The 17653-nt window shown below is 40.9% G+C and overlaps 1 protein-coding gene across 1 annotated transcript in view; it reads left to right on the top strand.

Moving 5' to 3' along the window:
- The window catches only part of enkur (enkurin, TRPC channel interacting protein), a 33621-nt gene extending 16663 nt beyond the window's left edge, over nucleotides 1-16958 (top strand). The window contains exons 4-5 of the mRNA XM_073054680.1: nucleotides 12531-12677; nucleotides 16180-16958. Of these exons, the coding sequence (XP_072910781.1) occupies nucleotides 12531-12677; nucleotides 16180-16353 (321 nt within the window). The 3' untranslated portion in view covers nucleotides 16354-16958. The remainder of the gene's footprint in view (nucleotides 1-12530; nucleotides 12678-16179) is intronic.
- Nucleotides 16959-17653: the final 695 nt, after the last annotated feature.

Below are 17653 nucleotides of genomic sequence, written 5' to 3'. Positions count from 1 at the left end.
AAGAAATAAGCTCTATCGTTGTCTAGGGGTAAGGTATATATTGTCCGCTGTATATCTAAAAGTCTCTTGTGTTCACTGCAGTTCCACCAGCTGCCGTCTTCTGGGGTGTCGCGGTGGTGCACTTTGTTATAGAGAGAGAGATAGAGATTGAATGAAACAGTTACCCGGCGGGTTTTTTCCAACCTTTAGGAGTTCGATCCGTCGGAGTCTCGTTGGGGGGTGGCCGTTCACTTGTGGCCTCTCCGGTAGCTAAAGCCGTTCTTTCGTGGTGAGGTCGCCAATCCCAGGCAAGGAAAAGACGCACACGAACCCCCCCCCCCCCCCCCCCACCCACCGGCTGTCGCTATTCAACGCTGTCACAGGATTTCTAGTGTGTCTTCTGGTGCGTTTGGGGGGGCCGTCTTTACAACCCCTCTTTTATCTAAACTCACGGGGTCTCAGATGTCAATCAGGTTGGGATGATGCAATCTCTCTCCATCTCTCCACCCACGTTGCCCTGAGGGTATACACGTAGTACAGTTCCCAATTCACAAAGGTGTCTCCACGAGACAATGACCACAGTCGCCAGCTTTTGTCTCGCCGTGAAACGAGGGACACCACACGTATCTCTCTCTTCTCTTGGGTCATTGACCCCCCCCCCCCCCCCTTCACTAGGGCTCTTGCGATTTTCACAAAGGAGAGGGCTGGGATCATAACACAACATATGACAGTTCCGCTATTCTGGGAATTAACCTTGTGAATCTACGCTGCACTCCCTCAATAGCAAGAATGTCCTTCCTCAAATTTGGAGACCAAAACTGCACACAATACTCCAGGTGGGGTCTCACCAGGGCCCTGTACAGCTGCAGAAGGACCTCTTTACTCCTATACTCAATTCCTCTTGTTATAAAAGCCAGCATGCCATTAGTTTTCTTCACTGCCTGCTGTACCTGCATGCTTGCTTTCATTGACTGATGTACAAGAACACCTAGATCTCGTTGTACTTCCCCTTTTCCTAACTTGACTCCATTTAGATAGTAATCTGCCTTCCTGTTCTTGCCACCAAAGTGGATAACCTCACATTTATCCACATTAAACATTAAGATGTCATGAAATTTTTGTTTTATACCACTTTCCAGTAGGGAATTTTTGGAAAAGGTACTTTGCAGGGTGGATAGTGTCCATAATGATGTTTCCTGCCCGCTTCTTTGCCCCAGACATATACGAGTACTGCAGAGCATCCAATGACTTTTCTGCTCTCCCTGTCATTTTCATATATTGTGAAAGGATGCTGCACAAAACGAAACAATAATGACTAATGTGAGGATGCTTTCTATGATAGTATTGTAGAATTGCTCCAGTATGTTCTGGAGTAGGGGGATTTTTACCAACTATCACAAGAAGTACATCCTCTGCTGAGCCAGATGGTTAATGAAGGAGATATGGTTCTCCCAAATGAGGTCCTGCGAAATAATGATGCCCAAGAAAGCTGAATATTGAAATGGTGCTAATTGTAGAATTGCATTTAGTTTGAATTTGAGAAATTAAGACGTACACGTAGTGCCTTAAAGTTCAATGAAGGTAATTAAAATGGTATGAAAGGGTAGCTCCCTGCAGGAAACAGAAAGTTAGCAGGAATGCACATCAAGATCATAAGCAAGAAAATGAAATAAAAGCATGTGATATAAAGAGGATGGATTTTAAATAGTGAAGTCCAGGTGTTATAGTGCGGGGCATTGGTGAGGATGTAACTGGAGAACTATGTAAAACTGTGGTCTCCTTATTAGCAGAGGGTTAGATTACATTCAAGATGGATGAGTGAGAATTCTCTATATCGATACATAGAATGAAGGAGTTCCTCTGAGGAAAGGTTGAACAGGTTGGGCCTTTATGAGCTGGACTTTAAAAGAATGAGAGGTTGGAATAAATATGATGTGGTAAGATAGCTCATGAGAGGATATATTGGCAGCTTTTTGGACTGTATTAGAGTTAAGGGTTATGGGATGCAGAGGGTAAAGTGGAGTTAAAGCTAAGATCATATCATCTGTTCTCCCACTGAAATCTGCAACAGGTTTCAATGATCATTTCTGGCTCATTTTTCAGAATCAGATTTAATATTGCAAACACAAGATGTGAAGTGTTTTGTCTTTGTGGCAGCAGTACAATGCAGTACATAATAATAGAAAAAAGTGAATTACAGTAAGTGTGTGTGTATATATAAAATAGTTAAATTAAATAAGTAGTGCAAAAATAGAAATTAAAAAAATAATGACATTGGGACATTGGGTTCAATGTCCATTCAGAAATTGGATGGCAGAGGGGAAGAAGCTGTTCCTGGATCATGGAGTGTCTGCCTTCTTGCATTCTTATATTTCAACAAGAATTAATTGAATTATTTAGAAGAAACCTGCAACAGAACTGTGGATAGCCAAGCCTTTTTATGCTGCTTTTCAAAAAGAGTAGGGATTATTCTCCAAGCTGAGAATTCTTATTTTGTTGGTGCCGTTCACCTTTATTCCTTGGTTAGACAGTGGCAGTGTACAGAAACTATGATCCATTGCTGGGCACTGTCACTGACAACAAATAGAGAAAAGCAAGTCAAAATTTGTGTTGTTTGTGGGGATTATGTAAAAGTAGCACATAGATAGGCATCTCCTATTTTATTACATTAGATCCTACTCTTTAGTAAATGCTGATACCCCAGGACATTACAAAAGAGGCCACTAGCCACATTTTCACCTGTTGAATAGACATCCCAGATGCAAAGTAGAAGAAAATTAATCATTTAATCCAAAAATGAAGCTTGGAATTCATTATTTTGATTCATACTGATTCTGTACTTGCACAAGTACCTGCAGAATAAAGTGGCAATTTTTACTGCTCTTCAAACTGATACCCTAATGCTTCAAGATCCTTATACCAAAATTATCAGAAGAAACCTGATACTTAAATTGAAAACTCAGATTATCAGAGAAAGAGTGTTAGAATGAATTGAAAACTGCTTGGCTCATGGAAAACAGGATAGAAAATAAATGAGTCTCTTTCAGACTGGTATGAGGTAACACCTGGATACCAGGTCCACAATCTGCATTGACAACATGGAGAAGGATTCCAAATTCACCAATGATATGCTCATTGCTTACTTCCCCCTTTCTACATAAGTCTTTGTTGCTAAGGTGCACGATCTTTAACTGTTCACCCTCCTCCTTGAGAATGTTCTGCAGCTACTTTGAGACAGCTTAGACTCTAGCACTCGTGAAGCAATACACCATCCTGGCATCTCTTTTGCAGCTGCAGAAATTCCTGTCTGTTACCTAACTATTGAGTCTCTTATCACTATTGTTCTGCCTGCCTTTACCCTCCCATACTGAGCCTTGGTGAGCCACAGTGTTACTGGTCTGATGGCTGCTGCTGTACCTTGTTGTCATACCCACCCATCATCCTACCTCCTGCATTATCCAAATGACTTGCGGCTGAGAGGAATAGCCCTGGGGGGTCCTGTACTCTCACTTCCCCTTACCTCTGCTGGTAGTCACTATCTGTAACCTGTACCTTAGGTCTGAAGACCTCACTAAAACTCTTGATTATGATGCCCTCAGCATTCCAGATGATCATAAGTACATCCAGCTACAGTTCCAGTTCCTTCGGTCAGAAGCTGCAGTTTGGTGCACTGCCTACAAACAAAGACATTAAAAACACTGGTAGTTACCCTGATCTCCAACACCTGCTCCTAGCTGCTCAGCCCTCTCTCCCAAAGCCTCAGCACTTACAGCTCAAACACAGCCATTCCCAAAAATGTAAGCTCCAAAATGACTGCTCAGCTAGATCCCACTTCCCTTTTGTACCTGGACAAAACATCTGAGTTTAAGGTATTTTTAGGGAGGAGTTAACAGATTAGAGAGAACATACTCTGAAATGCTATTTTATTTGGATCACGTATATGCTCCCAGCTATTAATTCAGCGGAACTAGTTTTCAATACATCAAGTACATCAAATAAGTGCAAGTTCCTCCAGCAGTTCCTCTTCACTTCCTCCAACAAATTTTTTTGCTCCAGATTCCAGCATTTGCAGTATTCTGTGTTTCCAACTGTAAATTACTTATTGAGGGTCTGAAAGAAATCAAGTAACTAACTGAGAAAGAGGATAGCTTCCAAATTACATACCCTGGGGATAGAAGTGAAACAGCATGGGAGGCTAAATTGTTCACCACCTTATTTAATCTGCTACCCAGTAAGATAGTTTGCATGTGTTTATATAGCCATGCAAAAGTCAATCCCAGTGCATCCTGAAGTAAAGTCAGGATAAATTATTGCAATATTGGATATTAAAATGATTCTATTACATTAATATAATTGGGGAGCCATAGCAGCATAGCAGATAGTACAACGCTATTACAGCCCAGGCGTTCTGAAACTGGAGTTCAATTCCAGTGCTGCCTGTAAGGAGTTTGTATATTCTCTCCATAACCATGAGGGTTTTCTCCAGATGCTCTGGTTTCCTCCCACAGTTCATTTAGTCATTTGGTCATACAAATGGTCATTGTAAGTTGTCCTGTGATTAGGCCAGTGTTAAATAGGTGGGATTCTGGTGGGTGCAGCTCTTTAGGCCAGAAGCGGCTGTCCTGTGCCGTATCTCGAAATAAATAATTCTTACAATTTAAGTATTTTGAGAGTATTGATTTAACGTTTATAATGTGGAGCTTGAATATATGAGTTTTAGAGCTGCATCATCATAATCAACAACAGCAAAGCTTGCAAGAAGTCCTTCTTGTTTTCATGGCAAAAGATAGATTTTATATGAAAGTCTGTGTCTATGATCTCACTCCTTACCTCCTCCCAAGTGGCTATGTGTAGGCTGGTGCTTGAATAAGTAAGGTCTTATGACAGTGAGCTGGTGAATCAGAAACAGGAATATGTGAAGCTGTCAAACCTCTCATCAGATGTCTCATGCTCAGCGAGACAAGCAAAGATTATTTATTTTAAGAGAGTGCATTCTAAATTGTGAATAACATGACCGATGAAGGATGTTCAAATAACAATAATTTCATCTTGTTTCTATCTTTAACCATTCAGCTCTCTTCTCTCCCTTCCTCCTCCCCTCCCTCTCTATCTCTCAACCTCTTTTACCTCTATAATGTTTTAGAGCAATATTTTCATGTCAAGTTTGATTTTGTGTCTCACAAACCATTCTACCTCTACTAAATTCTATGTTTAACTAAAGAATATATAGTTAATATATATATGCATTAATTTATAATGTCATTTTACCTCGGTCTCTACCCTACCTACCTACTGCCTATTATGCTGCTGGTATTTAGGGCAGCAATGAAGTTCCTCATCACTAGCAATGTTTAGGGCTTCCTTCATTGTGTCAGTAGCTCAGTTTTCACTACTGTCAGTCATTAGAGTTCCAGATGGAGACTCAGGACTACCATTGTGCACAGATGCAGAAGGATTCATCATTGCTGTTTCCTTAACAGTTTTGTTTTACCAGTCAGGGTTGTTAGACCTGAGCTGAACCCCTGAACCTGGAGGACTAAAGGACAACTCTTAGTCAGTCCTCTACCCTGACCTGTTTGGCATGGGTGACCCTACAAAGAGCTAAAGCATAAAGCTCTGACTCCAGCCAACATAGCTCTCCAGGTTATTGAGGCATGCTAGCCTCCACACCCTATGGCAAGGTTGTAGTCCTCTTGGAGGACCTCAATCTCTGCAGGCATCTATTGTATTCCTTCTAGAACAGGAAATGAGACAACCTGCCTACCTTCCAAAACATTGTAGAAAATGTCATGTGAATGAAAAAAATGTGTGACATTTTATGTTAGAAATTATTGAAATTACCTTCTCTCATAGCACTTCAACAGTTATAAAAGAAGATCATAAATTAAATTCTTACTGCTGAGAACTGAAGACATGATCTACGCTTGTACTTCACTGCAGTACCAAGGAATTACTATATGAAGATGCCTTTATTATGTTTTGTAACTCCAAAACATAAAACTAATCGAAAGAAAAACATGGTGGCAGGGAGTAATGTGTCTTCTTGGTTCATACTTTAGTGAGGCATGCAAACATGAGGAATGCCATCAACGTACTTTTACATATAACCCGTAATGAATTATATAAACAACAAAGAATGCTTAATCAAACAATACATTTACAATATTACTCAAATCTTAATGAAATATTAAATATACAATGCCTTCTATTAAACAAGACAGTAAGCCAGGTCTATAATTCTTGGGTGACTTTTGTGCCTTTACAAAGAAGTGGGTGTCCTAATATCTTCATTAGCATTGCTTTTTAATGCAACATTTCTTTAATGTATAAAGGAATACAGAGAAAGTTTACACAAATATTATCTGAAACAGGTAAGTTGATTTCTGACAATAATTTTGGGAAGGCTAGCCTCTTACCCATTGGAATTTAGAAAAATAAGAGGGCACGAATAAATCGCTTAACGTAGTGCAGAGTTTTCTCAGGATGTATATTCAGATGCTACTATTAAGGGAGAATCTAGATCTGGGGCTGTAGATTAAATCAGTGTTCAAAATAAAGGATTGCTGTTTCAAACCAGAGATTAGGCTTTTTTTAAAGGTTATGAGCCTTTGGAACATCCTTCCTCAAAGGCTAGTGGAACTAAAGTCTTTGAATATCTTGAAAGCAGTGGTAGATAGATAATTGATAAATAAGAATGAAATATTACTGCAGGTAAATGGATCATTTCAGATTAGCTACGACTTTATTAAACAGTGGAGCAAACCTGAGGGCTCAATGGTCTAGACCTGCTCCTAATTCATGTGTTTGCATAATACTGCTACTGACTGGAAATAGTTACATTACAGTCATGACTGGTCTCAAATTACTTAATTGGAATATACTTGGAGCATGAGACATTTGAATACTTACTCAGTAACTGTCTATAGCATGTTTTTTCTCACATTCTGTGAAGCATTTTGGTGTGCATGTACTTTAACCATGCTTCCATGTACAAATCTCCTTTTCCCCTCAATTCCTAAGAATCTTACAGTCTTGCTCTAATCCCTACCACTATAGCTTCTGAAATCTTAATCTTTAGCCACACTAACACAGTCATGTTGCACATGTCACTGCCTTTAACAGTAATTATTTGAGCTGTAACTTCAAAGTGCACTTAACATTGGAAAATGATTTAAATATTCTTGAAATTTATAGACCATGTCACAAAAAAACTGCTATTTCTTAATCTCTTTCTTCAATCTATAATGAAGGTAATGCAGATTTTCCTGAATAATACTTAGCATTATTTTATTCCTTTTCATAAAATGTAAAATAGGTGGACGAACACAACAGAATGCTGAGTGAAAAGTAAGTCCTTTGACTTACTGCAACTGCATTTTTGAAAAGTGTACCTGTTCAGTATCCATGCTCTGCTTTCAGAAAACTAAGTCATAACATTAAGAAACATAATTAATGTTAACTACTTAGGAGAGGCTCAAGCATCTATGTAAATTTTTTGATGTAGACATTAAAAGGCACAGGTATCAAATGAATACATTGATTTACCAATGTGAACTTAACTAATTCTTTGAAATTTTATCCTACTTAATGTCATGTTTGAGTTCCTGGGGTAAAGAACTGATGTCTGATCTTATTTCCCTAAACACATTTGCGTAATTCATCAATGTGGTATAACAAGCAATTATTTCTGGTCAGTATAGCTCTGAGAACTTCTCAATGTTTGTAAATAAGGGTGGCCGAGACTGGAACACCTCCACTCGCGGTGCATTCCATACGCTCTTATGTGTAAAATATCATGCCTTGCAAATCTCCTTTCAACTTTCACTTAAAGCTATGCTCTCCAGTATTTGACACTTTCACCTAGGTAAAACACTCTGATTATTTATTCTAGAAACATAGAAAACCTACAGCACAGTACAGGCCCTTCGGCCCACAAAGTTGAGCCAAACATGTCCCTACCTTAGAACTACCTAGGCTTTACCCATAACCCTCTATTTTCCTAAGCTCCATGCAGCCATCCAGGAGTCTCTTAAAAGACCCTATTGTTTCCGCCTCCACTACCACCGCTGGCAGCCCATTCCACGCACTCACCATTCTCTGCTTAAAAAACTTACTCCTGCCATCTCCTCTATATCTACTTTTAAGCACCTTAAAATTATGCCCTCTCATACTAGCCATTTCAGCCCTGGAGAAAATCCTTCTAAAATCCACACGATCAATGCCTCTCATTATCTTGAACACCTCTATCAGGTCACCTCTCATCCTCCATCACTCCAAGGAGAAAAGGCTGAGTTCACACAACCTATTCTCATAAGGCACGCTCCCCAATCCAGGCAAGAGCCTTGTAAATCTCCTCTGCACTCTTTCTATGGTTTCCACATCCTTCCTGTAGTGAGGCGACCAGAATTGGGCACAGTACTCCAAGTGGGGTCTGACCAGGGTCCTGTATAGCTGCAACATTACCGCTCAGCTCTTAAACTCAATCCCACGATTGATGAATGCCAATGTACCATATGCCTTCTTAACCACAGAGTCAGCCTGTGCAGCTGCTTTGAGCGTCCTATGGACTCAGACACCAAGATCCCTCTGATCCTCCACGCTGTTAAGAGTCTTACCATTAATACCATATTCTGACATTATATTTGACCTACCAAAATGAACCACCTCACACTTAACTGAGTTAAACTCTATCTGCCACTTCTCAGCCCAGTTTTGCATCCCATCAATGTCCTGTTATAATCTCTGACAGCCCTCCACACTATCCACAACACCCCCAACCTTTGTGTCATCAGCAAATTTACTAAGCCATCCCTCCACTTACTCATCCAGGTCATTTATAAAAATCACAAAAAGTAGGGGTCCCAGAACAGATCCCTGAGGCACACCACTGGTCACCGGCCTCCATGCAGAATATGACCTGTCTACAACCACTCTTTGCCTGCTGTTGGCAAGCCAGTTTTGGATACAGAAAGCAATGTCCGCTTGGATCCCATGCCTCCTTACTTTCTCAATAAGCCTTGCATGGGGTACCTTATCAAATGCCTTGCTAAAATCCGTGTAGACTACATCTACGGCTCTACCTTCATCAATGTGTTTAGTCGCATCCTCAAAAAATTCAATCAGGCTCGTAAGGCACAACCTGCCTTTGGCAAAGCCATGCTGACTATTCCTAATCATATTATGCCTCTCCAAATGTTCATAAATCCTGCCTCTCAGGATCTTCTCCATCAACTTACCAACCACTGAAGTAAGACTCACTGACCTATAATTTCCTGGGCTATCCCTCCTCCCTTTCTTGAATAAGGGAACAACATCTGCAACCCTCCAATCCTCCAGAACCTTTCCCATCCTCATTGTTGATGCAAAGAACATTCCCAGAGGCTCAGCAATCTCCTCCCTCACTTCCCACAGTAGCTTGGGGTATATCTCATCTGGTCCCAGTGACTTATCCAATTTGATGCTTTCCAAAAGCTCCAGCACATCCTCTTTCTTAATATCTACATTATCAAGCTTTTCAGTCCACTGCAAGTCATCCCTACAATCGCCAAGATCCTTTTCTGTAGTGAATACTGAAGCAAACTATTCATTAAGTACCTCTGCTATTTCCTCCAGTTCCATACACACTTTTCCACTGTCACACTTGATTGGTCCTAATATCCCACATCTTATCCTCTTGCTCTTCACATACTTGTAGAATGCCTTGCGGTTTTCCTTAATCCTGTCTGCCAAGGCCTTCTCATGGCCCCTTCTGGCTCTACTCATTTCATTCTTAAGCTCCTTTCTAGTAGCCTTATAATCTTCTAGATTCCTATCATTATCCAGTTTTTTGAACCTTTTGTAAGTTCTTCTTTTCTTCTTGACTAGCTTTAGGAGATAGAATTGTGATCACTATCTCCAAAATGCTCTCCCACTCAGAGACCTGACACCTGACCAAGTTATTTTCCCAATACCAAGTCAAGTACAGCCTCTCCTCTTGTAAGCCTATCTACATATTGTGTAAAGAAACCTTCCTGAACACACCTAACAAACTATACCCCATCTAAACCCTTTTCTCTAGGGGGATGCCAATCAATATTTAGGAAATTAAAATCTCCCACCACAACAACCCTGTTATTATTACTCCTTTCCAGAATCTGTCTCCGTATCTGTTCCTCGATGCCCCTGTTACTGTTGGGTGATCTATAAAAAACACCCAGCAGAGTTATTGACCCCTCCCTATTCCCAACTTCCATCCACAGAGACTCCATAGACAACTCCTCCAAGACCTCCTTTTCTGCAGCTGTGACACTATCCCTGATCAACAGTGCCACAACCCCCCACCTCTTTTGCCTCCCTCCCTATCCTTTCTGAAACATCTAAAACCTGGCACTTGAAGTAGCCATTCCTGCCCCTGCACCATCCAAATCTCTGTATTGACCACAACATCATAGCTCCAAGTGCTGATCCACGCTCATCCGCTTTATTCATAATACTCCTCGCATTAAAATAGGCACATGTCAAATCATCAGTCTGAGCGCATCCCTTCTCTATCACCTGCCTATCCTCCCTTTTGTACTGTGTCCAAGCTTTCACTATTTGTAAGCCAACCTCCCTTTCCTCTGTCACTTCAGTTTGGTTCCCACCCCCCAGCAATTCTAGTTTAACCTCTCCCCAATCGCCTTAGCAAACCTTCCCGCCAGGATATTGGTCCCCCTTGGATTCAAATGCAACCCGTCCTTCTTGTACAGGTCACACCTGCCCCAGAACAGGTCCCAATGATCCAGAAATCTGAATCCCTGCCCCCTGCTCCAATCCCTCAGCCATGCATTTATCCTCCACTTCATTCTATTCCTATACTCACTGTCACATGGTACAGGCAGTAATCCTGAGATTACTACCTTTGAGGTCTTGCTTCTCAGCTTCTTTCCTAACTCCCTGTTGTCTGTTTTCAGGACCTCCTATGTCGTTGGTACCACTATGTACCACTATGTACCACAACCTCTGGCAGTTGTACAAGGCCTTGGTGAGACTGCACCTAGAATACTGTGTGCAGTTTTGGTCCCCTAATCTGAGGAAAGACATTCTTGCTATAGAGGGATGGTACAGAGAAGGTTCACCAGATTGATTCCTGGGATGGCAGGACTTTCATACGAAGAAAGACTGGATCGACTAGGCTTATACTCACTGGAATTTAGAAGACTGAGGGGTGATCTTATTGAAACGTATACAATTCTAAAGGGATTGGACAGGCTAGATGCAGGAAGATTGTTTCCGATGTTGGGGAAGTCCAGAACGAGAGGTCACAGTTTAAGGATAAAGGGGAAGCCTTTTAGGACCGAGATGAGGAAAAACTTCTTCACACAGAGAGTGGTGAATCTGTGGAATTCTCTGCCACAGGAAACAGTTGAGGCCAGTTCATTGGCTATATTTAAGAGGAAGTTAGATATGGCCCTTGTGGCTAAACGGATCAGGAGGTATGGAGGGAAAGCAGGTACAGGGTTCTGAGTTGGATGATCAGCCATGATCATACTGAATGGCGGTGCAGGCTCGAAGGGCCGAATGGCCTACTCCTGCACCTATTTTCTATGTTTCTCCTTCCCACTTCAAGATATCATGGACACGATCAGAAACATCCCGGACCCTGGCACCTGGGAGGCAAACTACCATCCGTGTTTCTTTCCTGCATCCACAGAATCGCCTATCTGACCCCCTAACTATAGAGTCCCCTATCACTGCTGCCATCCTCTTCCTTTCCCTACCCTTCTGAGTCACAGGGCCAGACTCTGTGTGTCCGCATCCTTACTATAATGTGGCAAACAGAACAGCACACAATACTCCAAAGGTGCATAACCATAGTTTTATACATATGCAACTTGACTTCCCAACTTCTCTACTCTGCTTCCTAACTGATAAAAGCAAGCATGCTTTATCATCCTATCCACTTGTGTTGTCACTTTCCAAGAGCAATGGACTAGCACTCCAAGAGTTCTCTGCACAGCAATACTCCAAAGGGTCCTGCTATTTAATACATACTGTACTTCCTTGTTGCATTTGACCCCCTAAAATAAATGCATCACCTCTAACTTGCCCAGATTAAAATGCATCTGCCATTTTCCACCTGATCTATATCATGAACTACCATTTGATGTCTTGACCGGCATGGTAGCATAATGGTTAACGTAATGTTTTGCAGCAAAGTGAGTGCAGTTCACTTCCTGACACTGTCTACAAGGAGTTGGTATGTTCTCCTTGTGACTGCATGGATTTCCTCTGGGTGCTTCGGTTTCCTTCCAAATTCCAAAGATGTAGAGTTAGTGCTGGTAGGTTGTGCACATGCTATGTTGGTGCCAAAAGTTTGCCAGCACCTGTGGGCTTCCCTCGGCACATCCTTGGATTGTGTCGGTCATGTTTCGACGCACTTGTGACAAATAATGCTAATCTTTACCTTTAAACTTTCTTCACTATTCACAACTCCACCAATTTTTGTGTCATCTTCAAACTAATTAATTCAACAATAAAACAGTATGTGTACTTCATATTCCATGTGTAAATCTCAATTATTCACTTAATAGGGCTATGGTAAAGTACCAGATTATATAATCAAGCGGAATGAAGAGGAGAAGAAAGCTCAAGAAGGATATGATGCTTACGTAAAGGAGCGTATTCGGCAAGGTTCAATGAAGATGTTATCTGAAGAGGAGAGAAATGATGTGTTGACGGTATGGAGTGATTATATTTTTCAGTTATTCGGTATAGATCAGACCTCTGGTATGAGTTGGAAGTAAGAGGGCAATAACGGCTCAGACTTGTTGCACTCTTCTGTAGTGTCTTCGGTTTACCCACTGCAATTCAGTGGTGCCATTTTTTCATGAGTTCAAAATGACACTCTTCTCCCTACTCCATAATTTGTGATATCTGGTTGCTCTCCTATGGCCCAACTGATCCCACTCTATTGTAATTTCACAATTACCTACATTACCTCTTCTCACTCTTCCTGCCAACTGTTTCTCAGAAACTCAAGAGATTCTGTGGATGCTGGAAATCCGGAGCAACACACACAAAATGCTGGAGAAACTTAGCAAGTCAGGCAGCCTCTATGGAACTGAATAAACAGTTGATGTTTCGGGCTGAGACCCTTCATCAGGACTGGAAAGGAAGGGGGAAGATGCCAGAATAAGATGGAGGGAGGAGAAATAGGACAAGTTAGAAGGTCTTAGATGAAGCCAGGTGGGTGGGAGAGGAGGGGTGACATAAGAAGCTGGGATGTGATAGGTGGAAAAGATAAAGGGAAAGGTAAAAGAAAAGAAGAAGGAATCTGATAAGGCAGGGGAGTGGAACATGGGAGAAAGGGAAGGAGGAGAGGCAACAGGGGAGGAGGAAAGGTAAAAAATCAGAGTGGGGTAATCAGGGAAGAGGAAGGGGGAAAAATTACCAGAAGTTGGAGAAATCAATATTCATGACCTCTGAGTCAGTGGTGGAGGCAGATACACTAGTGAAGTTTAAGAGACTACTAGACATGTATATGGAGGAATTTAAGGTGGGGGGTTACTTGGGAGGCAGGGTTTGAGGGTCGGCACAACATTGTGGGCCGAAGGGCCTGTAATGTGCTGTACTATTCTATGTTCTATGCCATTAGGTTGGAGGCTACCTAGACATAATATAAGGTTTTGCTCCTGCAACCTGAGAGTGGCCTCTGCATGTAATTTGAGGAGGCAATGGACTGATATGTCAAAATAGGAATTAAAATGGTTGGCCTCCATGAAATCCTGCTTTTTGTGGATGAAGCAGAGGTGCTCAACAAAGTGGTCTCCCAATCTATGTCAGGTCGGGAGCACTGGATCCAGAGGATGACTCCAACAGATTTGCAGGTGAAGTATTGCCTCACCTGATAGAACTGTTTGGGGCCTGAATGAAGGTGAGGGAGGTGGTGAATGAGCAGGTGTAGCATTTCTGCCATTTGCAGGGATAAGTGCCAAGTGAGAGATTAATGGGGATCGTCAAATGGACAAGGGAATCATGGAGTGGGCAATCCCTGTGGAAAGATGAGAGGGGCAGGTAAAGATGTATTTGGGGTGGCAGAAGATGGCAAAAGTTGTAGAGAAGTTGCAGAGGCTCATGGAGAGGTAGGTGAGGTCAAGAGGAAGTCTATCCCTGTTAAGGCAGCGCAGATGTTTAGGAAATGGAGGAAATACTAGTGAGGGCAGCGTCAATGATGGAAGAAGGGAAATTCCTTTCTTTGAAGAGGATGACATCTCTGATGTCCTGGACAGGAAAGCCTCATCCTGGGAACAGATGTGGTGCAGACAAAGGAACTGAGAAAAGTGAATGGCATTTTTACAGGAGACAGGGTAGAAGGAAGAAGAGTCAAGATAGCAGTGGGAATCAGTAGGTTTATAAAAGGTATTGGTAGACAGTTTGTTTGCAGAGACGGAGCCAGAGAAATTGAGAAAGGATAGAGGGGCATTGGAAATGGATCAATTGAATTTAAGGACAGGGTGGAAGTTGGAGACAGAGTTGATCAAATTGACAAACTCAGCATGGGTGCATGAAGCAGCACCAATGCTGTCATCAATGTACTGCTTCTCAGTATTTATTTTCATCTGTTGCCTTCATGCCTATTCTACCAGCCTGCCTATATCTCCTTGAAATCCAATTACAATCTTACACCTCTTCATTTTGTACCATTGCCAAATTTTGGAATAGTGCCTACAGATCCAAGCCCATTTCATTAACACATACTACAAAAGGTTGCAGCCTTACTACTGGCTCCTGAGGAGCTGCACTGTATATTTCCCTGTTATGTTGTTATCTCATTGTTAGCTACCTGCTTTGTAGTTCACACTATACCCTTATTTAACTCACAGTTTTTATTTGGATTTTCTTTTCCATCCACTTCTTCTGCATATTACTCTCCAACTCTTGTTCCTCCTTTAAGGACTGGTGTGAATTTATAAGGAGATACCTTTTCACAATCTCAGAAAACATTGTAGTTGCCATCTAATTAGTAGAGATCAGAACCATCGTATGGCAGGAAAATCCACTCATTTTCAGTGCCCCAGGAAGAAATGCAAATGAGTGGCTCTTCCTGCCATACTGAGCATCCATGACATTGTCTTCACATATTGAAAGACAACATTGGACTTTGAATCCATCTGAACTGTTTTAAAAACAAAGATGAAGAAAGTACTGTTCTTTGGTTTTTGGTGTTGAATTCCCACACTAGACTACAAGCTCCAGTTATTTTGTTAGGAAGAGAGTTGTATTAGTTTTGGACTCTTCAGTAATGAGTCAGCACAAGGAAAAGGGAGAATTTCACTTCTTTTAGTGGTTCGATGCATTTATCTTAACAGGTTGGAAGAGTCAACCTAAGATTACTTCTCTCTTATTTCAGAATTTTTTGTTTATTAAATGATTTCTAAATAGCTGTTCCAAATTTTAGAAGTCCTTTAATTGTAGCAGAGTTTTTATTTCTGAATTGACTAGCTCAGGTAGATATATTGGCTAGCAAAATTTTAACTTCACTATCTGCTCTCCTCAGTATCAAGGCATTCTTATCATGTCATTAAATGAAAATAATTGCTAAATGTTTAATCAGAAACAAGAGAGAATCTGCAGATGCTGGAATCAATCAATCTCTCTCTCTCTCTCTCTCTCTCTCTCTCTCTCTCTCTCTCTCTCTCTCTCTCTCTCTCTCTCTCTCTCCCTCTCCCTCTCCCTCTCCCTCTCCCTCTCCCTCTCCCTCTCTCTCTCTCTCTCTCTCTCTCTCTCTCTCTCTCTCTCTCTCTCCCTCTCCCTCTCCCTCTCCCTCTCCCTCTCCCTCTCCCTCTCCCTCTCCCTCTCCCTCTCTCTCTCTCTCTCTCTCTCTCTCTCTCTCTCTCCCTCTCCCTCTCCCTCTCCCTCTCCCTCTCCCTCTCCCTCTCCCTCTCCCTCCGAAAGAACTCAGCAGGTCAGGCAGCATCTGTGGAAAAGAGTACAGTCAACATTTCTGGCTGAGACCTTTCAGCAGGACCCTGGGTCTGGGCCAGAAACGCCAACTGGACTCTTTTTGATAGATGCTGCCTGGCCTGCTGAGTTCCTCCTGCATTTTGTGTGTTGCTTAATATTTAATTTTGAATGCAAGTTGATACTTCATACCAAGGTAGGTTAAATATTACTGTTATACTTTTAGACTGATAACACAAAATTGACTTGTTTGCTTTTCTATTTATGGTAACGTTTCAGGGACTGAAGCAGAACTGGGAGGAACTAAATCGTGAATTTCAAGGTCTTTCAATATTGATAGATACTCTTTCCAAGCAACACCATAAACAAAATCTTGAAGCCCAAATGAAAAAACTCGAGCAAGACATCAACCTGATAGAGAGACATAAATTTATATATATTCCACAACACTAAAGAATAGGGTATGTTTTGGAAAAAGTAAACTGTATTGTAAAATGCACCCTGTTACCTTTTGATCCTCATAACTTGTCATATACATTCTGCCTATAGTTTTCATATTCAGACAATATATGCAAAAATGGAAATGTTGTTGCAACAAGACTACAATTCAAATGTATTATTATCACTAATTCTTGCTAATATTTCTTTGACATAGAATTGTTTAAGGTAACAAAGAAACAATTTTCTGTGTTGTATAAAGATGCTAAATATTCATTCTGTATCAAGAATATTGGTTTTCTTGAGAAGCTATCAATGGAGTTGAATCTGAAACTATCATTTCAGACTTAATAGTTTAAAATTTACTTAGAAAAGTTACATCAATGACAGAGAAATATAGTTGAATAGTAATTTAATAGGAGTTGGCCACACAACAAAGCATTGGAAAGTATCATCATACTCTGCAAGGATATTATTGTAACATTGTACTTCAGGATATAAATTGCTGAACAATTGTAGAGAAGCATTAAGAATATATGAAAAGGAAATCATTGCAAATGTATTCTACATTTACTTAGTATGAACAAAATAAACTGCAGGAAAAAATATGCCTTCAATAGATTTCCTTGTCTTAGTCCACATTGTTCTTGTTTAAAGACAAATCTTACAAAGTAGCTGGTAGATTATGACAGTAAATAGTGAACTTATTTGGAAAGCACAACATTCAATACATTCATGGAAGTCCCTAACTGTACCTGATTGAATTTGTTTGGACCATACTACAGAAAGTTGCCTTCAGCTTTAAAAATGCAGGTGAACCAAATAGATGTTGAATGGTGCATTATGTTACAGTCTTTCTTCTGAACAGAATTTTGTGGATTCAAGACCTAACACAGAAACTTGAATACAAAATGTAGGCTTGAATACCAAATTCAACATTGTTCTGAGACACACTGTGGACAGCATATTTTTTAAATAGTACTTTAAAGAGAAAACTTATTTGACCTCAATTAGACATGACAATATTTGTTCATACGAGGAAGATTTCAAGTTTGTCCCATAGCTAATGGTGTTTTTAGAAAACATGGCTATCATCACAATGATGTTTTTAAGACTTCATCCTATCTAACAATGTCTCAGAGGTGCATTATAGGTGGTAAAGCTCTTAAAAGTATCACAGTGTTCACAATGTTATGAAGGACATTATCTAAGTACAAAGGGAACAGTTCATTGGGTAGCTGTCTAATCACTTACCCTGGGGGCATGACCTACGTGGAAATAGACAGTGGTCTGACCTAAGGTACAATGGTTAGTT

Source organism: Hemitrygon akajei, chromosome 8 (assembly GCF_048418815.1).
Source record: "Hemitrygon akajei chromosome 8, sHemAka1.3, whole genome shotgun sequence".
NCBI lineage: Eukaryota > Metazoa > Chordata > Chondrichthyes > Myliobatiformes > Dasyatidae > Hemitrygon > Hemitrygon akajei.
This window is presented reverse-complemented; position numbering and strand designations above follow the sequence as displayed.